This window comes from Trichoplusia ni, chromosome 9 (assembly GCF_003590095.1).
Source record: "Trichoplusia ni isolate ovarian cell line Hi5 chromosome 9, tn1, whole genome shotgun sequence".
Lineage (NCBI taxonomy): Eukaryota > Metazoa > Arthropoda > Insecta > Lepidoptera > Noctuidae > Trichoplusia > Trichoplusia ni.
In genome coordinates, this window is record NC_039486.1 from 5,945,267 (window position 1) to 5,960,291 (window position 15,025).

Sequence of the window (15,025 nt, forward strand, 5' to 3'; positions counted from 1 at the left end):
ATTCATGTATCCAATGACTAGAGCACGTCATAATAAAAAAATAGGTATTTATGAGACTTGAATAAATTTAAAATGCAATTTTTATTCAATATTGTGATGCAATTCGTAGTTTTTTAGAAAGACAGCTCTGTTGCGAGCGCGGTCCGAGCCTTGTAACAATGGTGAGGGGCGCGGGCGGCGGCGTTTTTATCATTTTTAAGAGTATATTTCAGATTTCTCTTGTTTAATTTTTCTTCATACTTATGATCTTAGTTGATGATAAAAAAAAAATAATCGCGCCTAGGGGTATTTTAAGTCGGATACATGAACTACGGTCCTTTTGTAAGACGACTAAAAAATCACCGTGTATTGTAGGTCAAAATGAAAAAGTTGTGGACTTAGCTAGTTACTAGAAGTGGTTTTAATTGGTTGTCAAGTTTTGCTATCAATCAAACAGTACGGATTTGTGCGTATGCAAACATAAGTCTATAAATGGTCCGATTTCTCATCACTACACCATCCTTTATCGAATCTATCCTCCAAAACAACTCACAAGCTTATAATAAGCGCGTTAACTCATAATAGGATGATCATAATACAGTCTTGCTTCACGCAGAAAAGCTATTTTCACAAAATGGTCCTGTGAGTCGGTCCGGCCCGCACTCCGCAATATCTCTGTCATGGCTACCCGCATTTGAAAATTGGATTTAATTAGCCTGCAGTATAAAACAGACTGCCTCTGGCGCGCGTGTGTTAAACGGTTACCCTCCACGCCTGTACGGATCTAATCCCATTGCATATACGTACTTATTATGAAGCATTATGTCTTTCTATTTGTGCTCTTTTTTTTGTTTGAATTTTGGGTTTTAGGGTGTGAGTTTTTATTCGGCTTTGGGATGTTGTTGAGTATTGGTTTAGAGTATATTTTTCTTAGTCCGTACTTGCAGTATTTCATAGTATTTCGTATTATTTCGTAGCAGCCACAAAGTACAACAACAAAAACATCTTTGAAATTGATGATAATATAACAATGATAATTTTAACAATTTACTGTACTTTAACTTGTCAAAAATCGTTTGAATTCTGCAAAAACCAAAAAGAATTAACCAATTCCTTCTTACATTCAAATATTTATTAATATTTTCGCACTTTATCATAACATTGTTGTTCTAAAGTCGAAATTTCACAGTTAGAACACAAGTAATCTAATAGTATCTTTAAATACTTTCAAAGCGAAATTAAACTGTAATATATTTCTTCAACGGCAAAAATATTTGTAATTCCAATCTGAATGTTTGTGCTTGTGAGATTTATGATATTAAAAATCCGAAGTAAAGATAACTAGTTATTTTTATACTGGAGGAATATCTCACGGGTCAAATAAAGTAATAACCAGTTTCACACGACTGTGACACACGACGTGACTCTTGTTCAATCGGCTATTTTTGTATCAACATCAGGCTATAATATGGAAGCTGAAGTACTTTGAGTATAGGCTAAAAATAATCCTGCAAGGAGAATAGTATACAAAGTAAAAAGGAGGTTTATGCTAGTTTATAGTTGTTTCAATGGTCTATACAAGCCTCTATCCAAATATAAAGAGTTTGAATGAGATAAGATATAAGTACGATTATAGAAACAAATTTGTGGAAAAATATATTTTTAGTTCCATTCTAAAAGTGCTAATAATTTAAATCTATTACTGATCTATTTTTTAAAGTACCGTAGTCTAAAGTCTTTTGAAAAGTTAAATTACAAATCTAGTGACATAGTTACACGAATCCAAGATATTCGTGCCCCTAGGGAGGAACCGGCGAGAAACTCCATAAATCATAATGTCACCAAGTTGAAAATCTACAAAATTCTAACTGCACTACAAACCTGAGATTGTATTTAGGGTTCCATACTCAAAAACGAAATCATCTTTATGACCAATATTTTCTTGCACGTATTTTACGTTATTCGTTCTTTTTTTACGAAGCCCTCTTAATTAGTTATGTCATCCTACGTATCTTTCTATATTAAAAATAAAGTTTTTTAGTGTCTTTATCTTTACAATTTATCCCACGTAAAATTGGAGATACACTACACAACACACACTCACACAACCTCTCGTCTTTATAGAGTTAGGTAGTGTGACATCCGCAACCTCATTAACGAGGGCAATCACTGTGAGCCGTGTTTCCTTCCGTCCCCGATATAAACAACACAAAGCTAATGTTACAATAAACATCTTATAATATAGAAAACAAGACGGCTTTTGTTCCTGCTTTTAAAGTTCATTTTTGTGTATTTTATTTCTGCCAGTATTACTATGGATTTTTATTCACGACAGAGAAGCCTCTACATTTTACGAAAAGAGGTTGGTTGCTTCTAATAACTTTCTCCTTTTTATTAAATTAGCACATGATCAAGTACTCGTGAGGGTCTGAAACTAGTCGGACGATCTGGATTAATAAGCTAGATGAAATTTTTATATCAAATAATTTGTTCTGGAATACATTGTTATCCAATAAAATGGTTTGCTAATGTCAGATAGGCAGATGTGATGTGTAAAATGCGATAATCGTCTGCTTTTTCTATGTAACTAATTTGAAAAAAGTCATCAGATTTATAAAGGCAATCAACCAAGTGTTGTTATCTGTGAACACCGATAGACGTTTTTGGTCAAATATTTCTAAAATATCCATCATACAATTTTTTATCATTTAATATTAAAGGTGAAACTCAAATGCTCTATTTCTTAAAGCCTTGGTTTTCTCGTAGCAACAAGAGTGAAGTCGGGAATAAACAACAAAAATACGAAATAACAAGTCTTAGTAGAACACCACTACTCGTTAGCTTTGTATTTATATTTCCATGTTTAATATTTAGTCTACCATTTTATATGTACGTTGGAAAAAGTCTTTAGAAGTCTTTACATAGGTTATTAAACAACGAAAGCTAAATAACAAGTCAAACTATTTGTCTTTTTTTTTTATTTCCACCTGGCAACGACAAAAATTAAAGTAAAATTTACCCACTTCTAAATGATCATAATACAAGCAGATTTTTTTAATAAATAAGTTCTGAAATTTATTATTTCAACCTGTCTTAAAGTACACCAAGTGTATATTTTCGTTGTTTTCATGTAACTTGTTAGGTCATTACTAAATAACAAGTTCTTTTTACAACGCGGACAAATGAAGGCAATTAGGAACTGTCACTGTAGTGCAGTCTGTGCAGTGTATATTGCGAGCATTGCTGGCGAGAGTAATTTGCTAATATTAGAGCCATAAGTATCCTGCACTCACTACCTTCTGCGGAAAGTATACGTCAATAGTGCAAGGGGTGATTGAACCCACAAGTTTCACAAGCGGCTATTACCACCGTAAATTAGCTCATAAATTACAAACAAAAGACTTTACACAGCCACTGTAGGCATGTATTTATCATTCGCAACGTAAATGATTTCGAAACGTTATTCTTTCCTTTCTTTCCAAGCCAATATAAAACGCAATACAAGCTGAGATTAGCTACATTAATCCCAGAACTGCTCTTAAACTCGCTGCGAAGAATATTTTTTTCTTCGCTCGGCAGCGCGTGTTTATTAAGTTTTTAAATAACGACTACTTTTGGAAAACACGTGGACACGTCGCGTCGTGCCGAAATAAATTTACTTTTAAAAAACTACTCAGAAACTCAGTGTGAAAGCTTTGGGCTGCAGTATCGTTTGCGAGATACGATTATCTCTCTGTTGGTTATATTTCCCAGGTGTGTGAATGCATTCAGTGGAAAATTAAAAAGCAAGCAACAAGGAAAGCAAGCTTTTCCGAAATACCGGCTCGTGTTTGCCTAGTCTCGTACGTCTGGAGGTAAATTCTTTTACACATTTCGCTAGCGATTGTTCAATGAGATAAGTTTGTGACTATCTTTTATCTTTCTTTGGTACTTCGTAAGAGGAATATATTTGCGAAAATGATAAACAAAATAAGTAGCAAATTTGAGTAAACAAACTGGATATTTATTTGCCTAAAAATACGTCGTTTTACCTTATAATGCCGGCCTCTAAATATTCTATTAATAGATAAAAGCGTCTTCCTATATAAAAGAGGTTTTTGTTTTCAGATTCTACTAAAATATGTTGGTACAAATAACTTAGAATTACTGAATAACTAATATCGAAATAATTATATGAAAACTGATCTATCGCGAGTTATTAAGCACGTTTCAACCTCAATGGTATACGCATATAAATCAGGAACGTACGCAGGCATTGCCACGCTAATTAATCAATAGCTAATCCTATTTGCATGCCATTATACACTAAGTAAACAGAAAGTCAACTGAAGGAGATGGCTAAATACATATTTTATTAGACAATTAACGGTGTACACATTTCAACGTCACATCGTGTGGCATGTGAACGATTTGATTTACTGCGTATTACTATTAATAATGGTACTTGTTGAGTGGGGAATTTCAAGCTGACTTTGCTTAGATTGATAATTTTAATTAAGAACTTATACCGCATTCTGAATTTGACATAGTATCGTAATAGTAATATTTGCTCATGAGAGAATATCTGATCACTGGATTGATCATCAAAACCTCTTCTTAAACTTTTACATTGCATTTACCGAAATCAACACAAAAATTTACTGAAAATTATTACAATATACGAGAAAGTTTGTATTTCAACGTTACTAGCAAGTAAATTTTTTAGAACCGGTACTAACGGAGTCATTTTATTGAAATAAAAGAAGAAGTAAATATTTGTTTTTCAAGAAATAGTTTAGAACCTCTTTGGTCGCACTGTCAATCATTCAGTTGTATATGAAGCCTTTCAAAGTAGGGTTAGTAATCGATCAATGGACTATGAAGTGTGGTCAACACTATTGATTTCCTGGAATCCTGATACATGTGTAGTGTGTAGATATAATATTACAGGGAATACAATTACAGTGGCTTCAAGTAGGTATACCAATAGACTTCATGTTTACGTACACGTTTTATACGCGTAGGTAAATAAATATATGTGTACTCGTATTCTTTGGGAGAAACCGATGTCTGTGTCCATGCAGTGGACGAATTGATTGAAACGATTGACGAGCCAAAAAGATATGGTATTTCATGTTAACTGCAGGTATGGTTTTTCAAGGACGCATTAAGGGAAACCGTTTTTATGGCAACATTTTACAAATGGCCAAATCTTTTCTCGATTACTAACATACGTAAATGATACCGTGATAAATCTTGTGACGTTTGAGGTAACCATCGTTAGAGTAAGACAGCGCTATACATAACACTTCGCGGCGTCTCTTTTCCACAAACGCAACTTTACGAGTTCATAGTACGGGCATGAGCAACAACGAAATACCTTTAAACCCTTGTGAACTTAGTAATATGAGTGCAGCCTTGCATAGTCTAATGTATTTATCTACGAGTAAGTTCGTGTATTCACTAGAGGCTGCTCCACCAAGGAAACTCTTTCTATGTGAAGTAAAATGCGTTTGCAAAGCCAAACCTAATCCGCCGCGATTGTTTGGCTGACTACGTACTTGTTTATAAAATGTTAAGCGCTTTATATGATGCATCAGACTTGTTAGTCATTTTTGTATGACAATCGATTGACATATTTGCGAAGATTTTATGGTTGAAATGAAATCCATGAAAATGTATGGTGAAATCTGTTTAGAAATTTTTACGAATTCTTGTCCTTCGTTTTTCGTTACCAAGTATTTGCTCAAGTTAATAATCATTAATAAATCCTTGATATAATTTGAAGATTTAAAAAGAGATAGAAATTAGAGTTGAATAAATCAGAAGACAAAACTGAGATTTAAAAACGTTTTATAGTGAGATTTTAGGCTAAAAGACAGCAAGATTGTTAACCTTTTTATTACCCAAACAAATGAAGCATCAGCAATGGTTTATAATAACGACCAGCATGCATTGACTAAAACGTCATAAGTACATCCATACAATGTTATTAACAACGAAACGGGGAACAGTTTTGTGTGGCTTCTCCATTACTAATTACGGTAGTGGATCCGCGAAACTTTGTCTTTCCATCAATCGAAGATTCGGATCACGACTTGGAAACAATAAATACGTTCACAGGATACCGATTGGATTAGTACTGACTTCCAGCAAAAGACACACACTGGAGGCTTACCACTATTCGACAAAAACTTACGGTTGAAGATAGTGCAGGCGAGAAGACGATATACCAGTCGTAGAGCACTATCTCAGTCACTCAATTGAGACGATAAGTTTAAAAAGGTGGTGGCCCCTAGTGTCCTCTGACTTCACTTGTTTATTCATTTGACCTATTTAAACCTTCACTGAAATAAGGTTGTACGTTTACTTGATAGTATCGGTAATTGATGGCTTAGAATCGTTAACTGTAATCGCTCAGGGTGCTGTGATATAGTTTGATAATACGAAAGTCAATAATATTTAAGACTTCTTGGCAACGCTTTACGAGTCTCTGATAAATCTTGGACCAGGACATACACGTGATGGGTGTTACTAGCTTAAAATGTATCAAATAAACAGTGTGCATTAAATACTTTTCAATTTGTGATGAGATCTTTATAATTGAATGAGAGCTGTACCTCAAATTGTAAGACGATATTAAATAACGTTATTTAATTATTTTAATAATTTAGGTAATTTGAAACACCAACTAGGTTAGGTACACACTTAATCTACCTTTTATTACTGAATCTATAGAAGAATAACCCTCTGCTTTATTTTGAAATCAGGCTCTACGAGGTAATATCAATCACCCGGAGTTCATTAGCCGAGAACCCTTTCAATCTTAAAACCTCCCGAAAACAATCTTATAACTTCACGATACTTGACCTTATAAAAAGCGCTTTTGTGTTAAGCTTATTTACGTAAAAATAGTATTCCTTACCTTATAGTACGGTTCCTCGTAGCGAGTGCCCTTAAGAAAGTCATAGAATATGCAAAGAGGCAGAACCATTATGGCCGGCTCTTTGCACAGAGTGGCGGCCGCGGCGAAAGTAAGTGTTCCCGCCAGCGTGAGCCACTGCAACAGTTCACCTGAATCCTCACTCACACCACCACTAAACTGACACTTTGGTCTCACTGCGCAGTTCACCTCACATGCGTCCCACATCTTCATCGGCCCGGCTTTACTCGCCTTTAACAGTTTGCGAACGTTCATCATGATGTGCTGTACCAAGCTATGGCAGCTCAGTCTGAAAGGGGGTTCGTTAGTTGGTATTTGTCGGCGCAACAAATTGTCTCTCACTATATGCCGACATTGTTTCTTATGTCTCTCCTCGCGTAATCGTATGTGTTCGCTGTACAGAAGAAAACTTAATAGGAACAAGTTGCAAGCGGCGAGGTCGGCCCGGCCGACGACGCCGGCCACGGCTTCAGTGTGTATAGGATGCGCTGCGAATGCGAGGCCGGTGACTGCGGAGCCCACTCGCATACAATACGCCGGCAAGAGGCGGCGGGCTGTCATCACCACTAAGGCCGTCGCTGTACAGTGGAATATAACGTTGAGAAGGTGGTAGCTCCACGGTTTGAATCCACTGAAAGCGTAGTTTAATCGATATGTAGCGACGCACAGCGGCCTATAGGAGCCGTGAGAACCGGGGTCTGTGAGCGGTGTTCCCCAGAAATCGTTTTCGAATAATGCCTTTATAGGTGTGTGGCCGATGACATCGGGGTTGGATAGGATCGCCCGCCTGCGAAATAAAGTAACTACATTAACATATATTATCACATTCATTCAAGATTTTATTTAAATGTTGATTAAGTATTGAGATTCAAACATGTAGATGGCTTGCTCAATATGCATTAAGAACATGAGATTAACAGCTTTTCAATTGAAATCTGAAAATTCAGTGCACGGTTTTAATCGAGGGCTTTTACTATTCATATTTCAGCGAAAAAAAAAATCTAATTTAATTCATTCTCGCCCTACTAAAACAGTTTTGAATAAACAACATTGAAGTAGCATGTTATAACATTACTTTTCTTTAAAACAAATTAAAATACCAATAATTTTGATTGATCAGTTCTTATAACACTTCATAATAGTACAAAGTTAACATTACCAAACACCATGTGTTAAAGTCATACGAGTTGAAAAACAGTTAATATCGCAGCAAAAAATGATTTAAAGGCAATTTGTAGATTGTCAGAGCAATACACGGTGTACCGAGGTATCTTGACGTCCAGCGCCAGTATCGTATATTTTTCATCAGCTTTGATTAAAAAACTTTAGCAACGTAACTTTTTCCTACGGCTTTAGCTTTTAATGAAATATAAAAGATCAATAACGAACATATTTTTTAGTTGCTTTGTCAATCTTTTATTTTAACAATTTTCATTTTATGTTGTATTTATTTTGTGAAATTATGAATGTTGTGTTTTTATTTTAATATTTTCACTCATAGTCAGATTCATCTTCATCAATAATATTTTTACTTGAAGATAAGTAATAAAAAATATCGCTATTATTTTATAAAAGTATTTGAAAGTTAATATATGTAGAAACAAAAAAAATAGAAAGCAGTATTTTTAATTTTCATTTAATTATATATTTAGCATTAAAATACTACTTAAAATCGTCAATTGTCACCATTCGTCAATTTAGAACGAACGGAAACAATACAGGAAACGTCGTCTATTATTCTGATTAAAGATTCAGGAGTGTAATAAAATGTCAACCATCGACTCGAAAAAACCAACGACTTCTCTGAATCATCAAAATTTCATAACAAACTTCCAAAATAAAATAAGTTTCCTTTACTTATTGACATTTCCAGATCCTGTCACAGAGGACATCAAAAACAATAATAATGTTTCCCCGAAATGAAAACAGCGACATATAACATCGTGCAAAATTAAATTGAACTATTTCCAATATGTGCTTTTACGGCCATAATAAGACGTTTCAATTTATATTTACGATTCGCATCAAAATTTGATTTCGTAGAACAAATTCAAACACCCTTCCCTAACAGCTTAATTTAAATAAAATATTACCATCTTACCTGAGCGGGTAGTCGCTCATCGGGACCGAATCCGTTCGACGTTTCCCGAACGATTGGCCCCGTGCCCTCGGCCGTTCCCTCCGAAGGGCGCCTCAATACCGCCTAAATAATGGACATGTTTTAACGTACCGATCTCTCCTCTCAAATTGATTTTGTGAACCGTGTTTTGACGTTTTCCGGTTGATGTGTGAAGCAACCGCCGCTTCAATGCTTGAAGTACCGGTTAACTTAAGCTCACTGACCTGTACCACGATTTAAATTTCCCTCGGCGAAATCAACACCAGATAGCTTTATTTGCGCATTTCCTGCCATGTGATAACAGAACAGCAAAGGAAATTATTAACGAAGTGAACGTCGGAAACCCTATCGGATAGCTTTGGCAACGGACGATATTTACCGGGCACATTTTCAGTGCAGAGGAAATTAAAAAGTCAGTGGTCTCCTTAACCTAACTCGGTTTGGCCACATTATTTCGAAATCGGTACCTTAAAACTGTCTATTAAACAAATGACTGCTGGAATTCTTTCACGTGATAAAATAGTCAATCATTTGAAAAAAAAGCTCGGTTTTCATTATGCCTTCATGATGTTCAATAAGGCAAAGATTAATGAAACTCATAAATCCTACTGATTTACTCTTTTCAAATAAGCAAAATTGATAATAAATTCATGTGGTAGGTACTTTATTTTGATATCCACACAGAACATCCAGAACCTTTTTATTTAAAAAAGTCAAATACCCAATTATAAGTGAGAGAGAAAAGATTTATTGAGAGAGGACGGCGACCGCCAACACCACCCACACGTGGTACTCATCCCTTTATCTATTGATCCCTCATACATTTTATTCGTTCATTTTAGATTTGGAAGGGAAAGCCAGTGAAATAGCCGATTGAATAATATATTTTTATGGGACCAAAACCGTGCTTACTATGCGAAGAAGGAAAAATCATCTCTAACATCCAGCCATTGTATTGCAAATTGTGAGTAAGACGCCTTTTCCTTCACTTATTTACATAAAATCTTCTCCGAGTACTTTGTTCGTAAATGACTTTCGTTTTGCACTTCCTCATTTGAAGTTCTTGGAAGAAAATATTTATATCTTTCGTGGGAAATATGAAACCAAAAAGTTTGATTCTCGCCGTGTTCCGCTAACAACCTATTTGTACCTTGATTCAATTTCTTTCCGCCATTACGATTTTAATGTATAAATGTATAGAAAAAATACTGTAGAAAAACGATCAGGCCACAACGTTCTTCTCCGAAAATATTTTTATCATTTATCCACATTATTGAAGAAAATATATAGCCCAAAACAATTTTTCCCTTTTCTGCAAGTCACACAAAGGACGGGTGCCCATAGTTATTCTTCACGTGATCCGGCGCGGTGACCAGTCAACATTCCGAATACTTTTCTTATAGGCTTACGTTTTACATTCAACGGCGATACCGATACCGAACCACGCATCAATAAAAATGAAAATAGAAATACGGAATACCTTAGTAGGCTTCGGTTATGGACGTTTTCACTTTATGACGCCAGCGATTCCGTGAACGGTACTGCCTCGTTTTCACATCACCACGAGAAATATTACTACCTATAACACATCACATAGAACCGAATAAAAACGGTTTTATCCTCAATTAGACGAGAATTACGTGTTCGATCTAAAAGTTTTACTTTCCTGTGTAGTATCGATTTTTTATTACGCATATTTATAGTAAAAATATTTTTATCGTCAATGACAAGATTAATAATTACAGAGTAATTTAACACTTAATTAAATTAATTTATATTTAAATGCGGTCACTTTATGTTAGGCTTAGCTAGTATAAAAAAAATTTGATTTTTCAATCCGCAATTTCAGAGCCGTGCTTGTTAAGTACAACCAATATAAGCTTACAGAACATACCGTTTAACAACATTTTTATATTCATTTCTATTGTAAAAAATAACTCAGTTCAATATCAAAGAAAGAATATCTTTGTGATGTCTCTTCAATATCGAATACACGAGTCTACATACAAGCATAAAGTTACGCTGAAATAGCAAAATACGTAATCCCTTACATTTTATATCAAAGCCCATCCTGTAACAATATTGGCCTATATTGGTTTTCATAACCATATCGATAAAAACTACTCGCATCCCTAGTAGAATCGAAACTAAGATTGAGATAAAGTTGGGATAGTGAGGAACTTTTTGTTTGGGAAGTTGCGGGCAGCTGCGCACAGTCGTCACGTAAGCCCTCAATTACGAAACACTGAAGCGGTTTTCGACGAGCTCTAATCCAGAACAAAGTTCATCGATTCTATCACGATTATCGAGTTGGAACATTTCTACTGAGAAAATTAGTGCTGTCCGAGACATGTCATGTTCATTAGTAACTTTCTGACGATATCAGACGTCGATACTACATCGAGGACATAAAAATAAAGGCTACATATACAACAATGCGTCGTTTAAAACCTGTCTTTAACATTTAAATTGCTCATGAATACTGAAAACTTCTCTTAAAACTTTGTGATAAATTTCACAAAATTGTAATTACAGAAAATATTATTTTAAGGCACCATCTACCTGAGTCGTATAAAGTATAAATCAAATACAATAATGTGGCGGCCCTTATACCCCTCAGGGACAATGGGATCAAAGGAATATCTAAATTATTCAACATGCCCAAGTCTGGGCCTTCACCAAATAGCGGGTTACCTTTTTACAGCTCCTTCAATCCTCTGGGAACCTTATTTAGGTGTTAATTGGTGGCATTCCTCGAGAGACTGACTGTAGTTCTTTTTTATGTAACGAAAGTAAAATTTGAGAGTAATATTTCAATTGAGAAATATACATTTTTAAGAAACGGCAAAAATTCTGCTAGACTGTTTAACATCATAAACATGAATCTGTTGTTATCTCATCTAGATCACTCACAATGTTCACGTTACATTTATTAATTAAGCTCACGATTGCAAGTTTAATAAAACGATCAACTAAACACATTTTGAACTAAGTTCCTTAATCCGAAACTTCGGAAGCATTCTCACAAATAATATTGTTGAGCGTACAAAGGTGCAACATTGACCGCGCAAATATTAATAACATCAAAGCCATTTAGTGCAAGAGCCGTCAACAGGCAATTAAACACGGTGAGTAGAAGACGGGGAGTCAACTGGCTTGCAGGAGCGTCTTATTTCCTCTGGACTGGTCATGAGAGGGCATATTCTAGCGAGCTTAAACAGTTTATGCAATTCTGAGCATGAGCATTACTGTAATATGATACAGAACGAATTATGTGCATAGGTATTTAAACCAGTCTCAAATCAAAAAATGTTGTCTTAATTAATTTAATAGATAATTTTGTCATATAAAAAGCGACTTCCTTAATCTGGAATTTAATCTTTGTGTCACGTCAAGTCACATACACAAAGACTCTATGCTAGTACAAACTCAACCACTTGCCTATCCGTAACACTTACCTAAACTTCTAAAATAGGTAATAAATTACTTGACCATTTTAAAGTCTTATACTTCGGTATTAATATCCAGTACAATTTAGTAACAGCATGAATCCCAGATTAGCACATACTTTTCGTTCCGTAAACCAAATAACTTTCCTTGCCAGCGAGCTGGCGGTCGCAACTTGTAATTTCATTATATTTGGCACGCGGACAGGTCGCCAGGTGATTTTACCCTGCTTTCACATGGTTGCCGTTTTGTACATTTCTCCCCTGCCAAGCGGAAACGTCAACTGCTAAACGTGGAACTCTTATTGACCGTTACAATTAATTGTAGAGTGTATATTTTGTTGTGTTATGGATTTATTTTTTGCAACTTTGGCCAAAATATTAATACTAATTAATATAAATGTGTACTATGTTTTTTTTTTATTTGTACGTCACAACTCATTGTTGTGTTTTTATCAAACAGGGTGTATTTCCGAAATGGAGATACGAGTAACCAGAAGCAATGAAACATTCACTATAAATTTTCTTTGATTTTCCTTAAAGTTTTTACCAACAGACTCGTAATACGTCATATACAAAGTACACTCCGAGAGACCTTCCTACGCAACCCGTGAGTTATTATACGAAATTGGTAGTAAGATGTAAGAGAATGACGTCTGTTTATAATGCCTTAACGACGCGTCATTTTACTGGTTCATCAGATATCGTTTCGAGGTTATTACTGTACGGCGTAGGCGGACATATCCCCTATCCTAGCTTCCCAGAGTTCTTTCTACCTTTGCCCGTTTATATGTACAATTAAAACATATGTCCATACACACAAACATCCATATTGACATACACAGAGGCGCCTTCCCACGCCATTTTATTTTTAGCATTAGTAGGTTATTTTTTGGGATTATAATTTTTGTAATATTTTTATCCTTTGTGACAGAAAGACGACAAAGGGAATCCTTGTTTAGAGTCCAGGGTTATGGATAAAATCTCCTTTTGTTTTTCTGAATCTTAACATTATTACGACTCTACAATATTTGACACATTTTTCTTCTAATCTAAACATCAGGCTATGGTTGACTGGTAGAGAATGCCTCGGGTGTTAAGGCTGTCGTTGTATCTTATTTATTTTGATTTGATGATGTGATTACCTGTCATCGTAAACGAATCCTGCGTCCAAGGTGTTGTAGTAGAGCAGGAAGGAGAGCAGCGAGCTCGCCGCCGTCACCCAGCGGTCCATCGTAGACACTGTGCTGTCTACATCCGTCTTCCTCCCACCTTTCTGTAACAAACCAAAAAAGAATTGTTAAAAAGAGACAACATCATGCGTTTAAAACTGTACATATTTCCTATAGTATTGCTAAAAAATCCACGAAGCAAAAAGAACTCTAGTCGACGTTACTAAACTGGTTGGTATTGAATGTAATTTCTCGTATTTATTTATTGAGGAAAATTAATGGTTCCACATGGATTTCTGTTACTCTTGCTATCTCTATAACTTCTATATAAATTGTAGCGACCCATGTAATTAGAGGAAATATTTTCTTTAAATTATTTTTTCGAAAACGGAGTACACATTTCTGAGAGCAAATAAACAGTCAAGTTCAGGAGTTGGACTCTGGAAATTGATGGTTCTGTACAAATAGTCCGTTTTATCCTTTGGGAACGGATCCCTATTTGATCTAGTATTAGATCTAGTGATGTAATATTAATACGATAAATACGCCTAATACTGTAAGACTATCGTGAAAATGGACTTAGTTGCTACGTGCCCAATATGATGCCTCCAAATATTTAGACACGCCCTTTTTGGCAATCTCATTTATAAATAGAATTCCTTTGTCTGTTGTCTCAAACAGTAATCACCTAGGCTGATACTGACTTAAAGATATAGAATTACAATTAAAGAAGTATTTCTATGCATATTAAGTTTAAGAGCAGAATGCAATATGAAAAGACAAAGTATAAGGTAAAGACCGTGCAAAATAAGGCTGTATCGTGCTTCTTGGGAGACGTCCAGCAACGGCCTACCAATGGCAGTTAAATAAAAGCTATCCAATAGAAAGTTTCATGTATGTTCACGTTTCGATATAAATATAAAGTGTGTAATAAATAGTTCAATAAAACTGTACATTTAAAAGACATTTTTTGTGCAATTACAATATGTTGTCAAAACACGACTACAGTGGTTTAACGGCGCTTTATGTTGGCTGACAGTCGATAAACAAGCAAATACTCGAGAAAGTGCAAAGAACAGCCAACAGGGCAAAATTAAAAACCTGACATTGAAAACTTAGACCAACTTTTAAATGACTCCATCGATTTTATCAGACATAACTAAAAGCACTCGCACATAATTTTCCCAAAATACCAAATGAACTAAATGAAAATCGCTCAGTAGCTATGATGTCACAAACAGACAAATAGATAGTCTGACATACGTAAAACTTATAACAAAACTCTTTTTGCGTAGGGGGTTAAAAATACAGAGCAATAACTACGTCTGAATCAGGTTTGAGCATAACATTTCAGAACATTTCCAACACAACTGTATCAAAAGTCTCT

The 15,025-nt window shown here is 35.2% G+C and overlaps 1 protein-coding gene across 1 annotated transcript in view; it reads right to left on the minus strand.

The window, feature by feature from the left end:
* Window positions 1-15,025, minus strand: part of LOC113497257 (transmembrane and TPR repeat-containing protein CG4341) — a 102,944-nt gene that overhangs the window by 77,058 nt on the left and 10,861 nt on the right. The window contains exons 2-3 of the mRNA XM_026876727.1: window positions 13,612-13,742; window positions 6,884-7,688 (exon numbers count right to left, since the gene is read on the minus strand). Coding sequence (XP_026732528.1) covers window positions 6,884-7,688; window positions 13,612-13,700 — 894 coding nt within the window. The 5' untranslated portion in view covers window positions 13,701-13,742. The remainder of the gene's footprint in view (window positions 1-6,883; window positions 7,689-13,611; window positions 13,743-15,025) is intronic.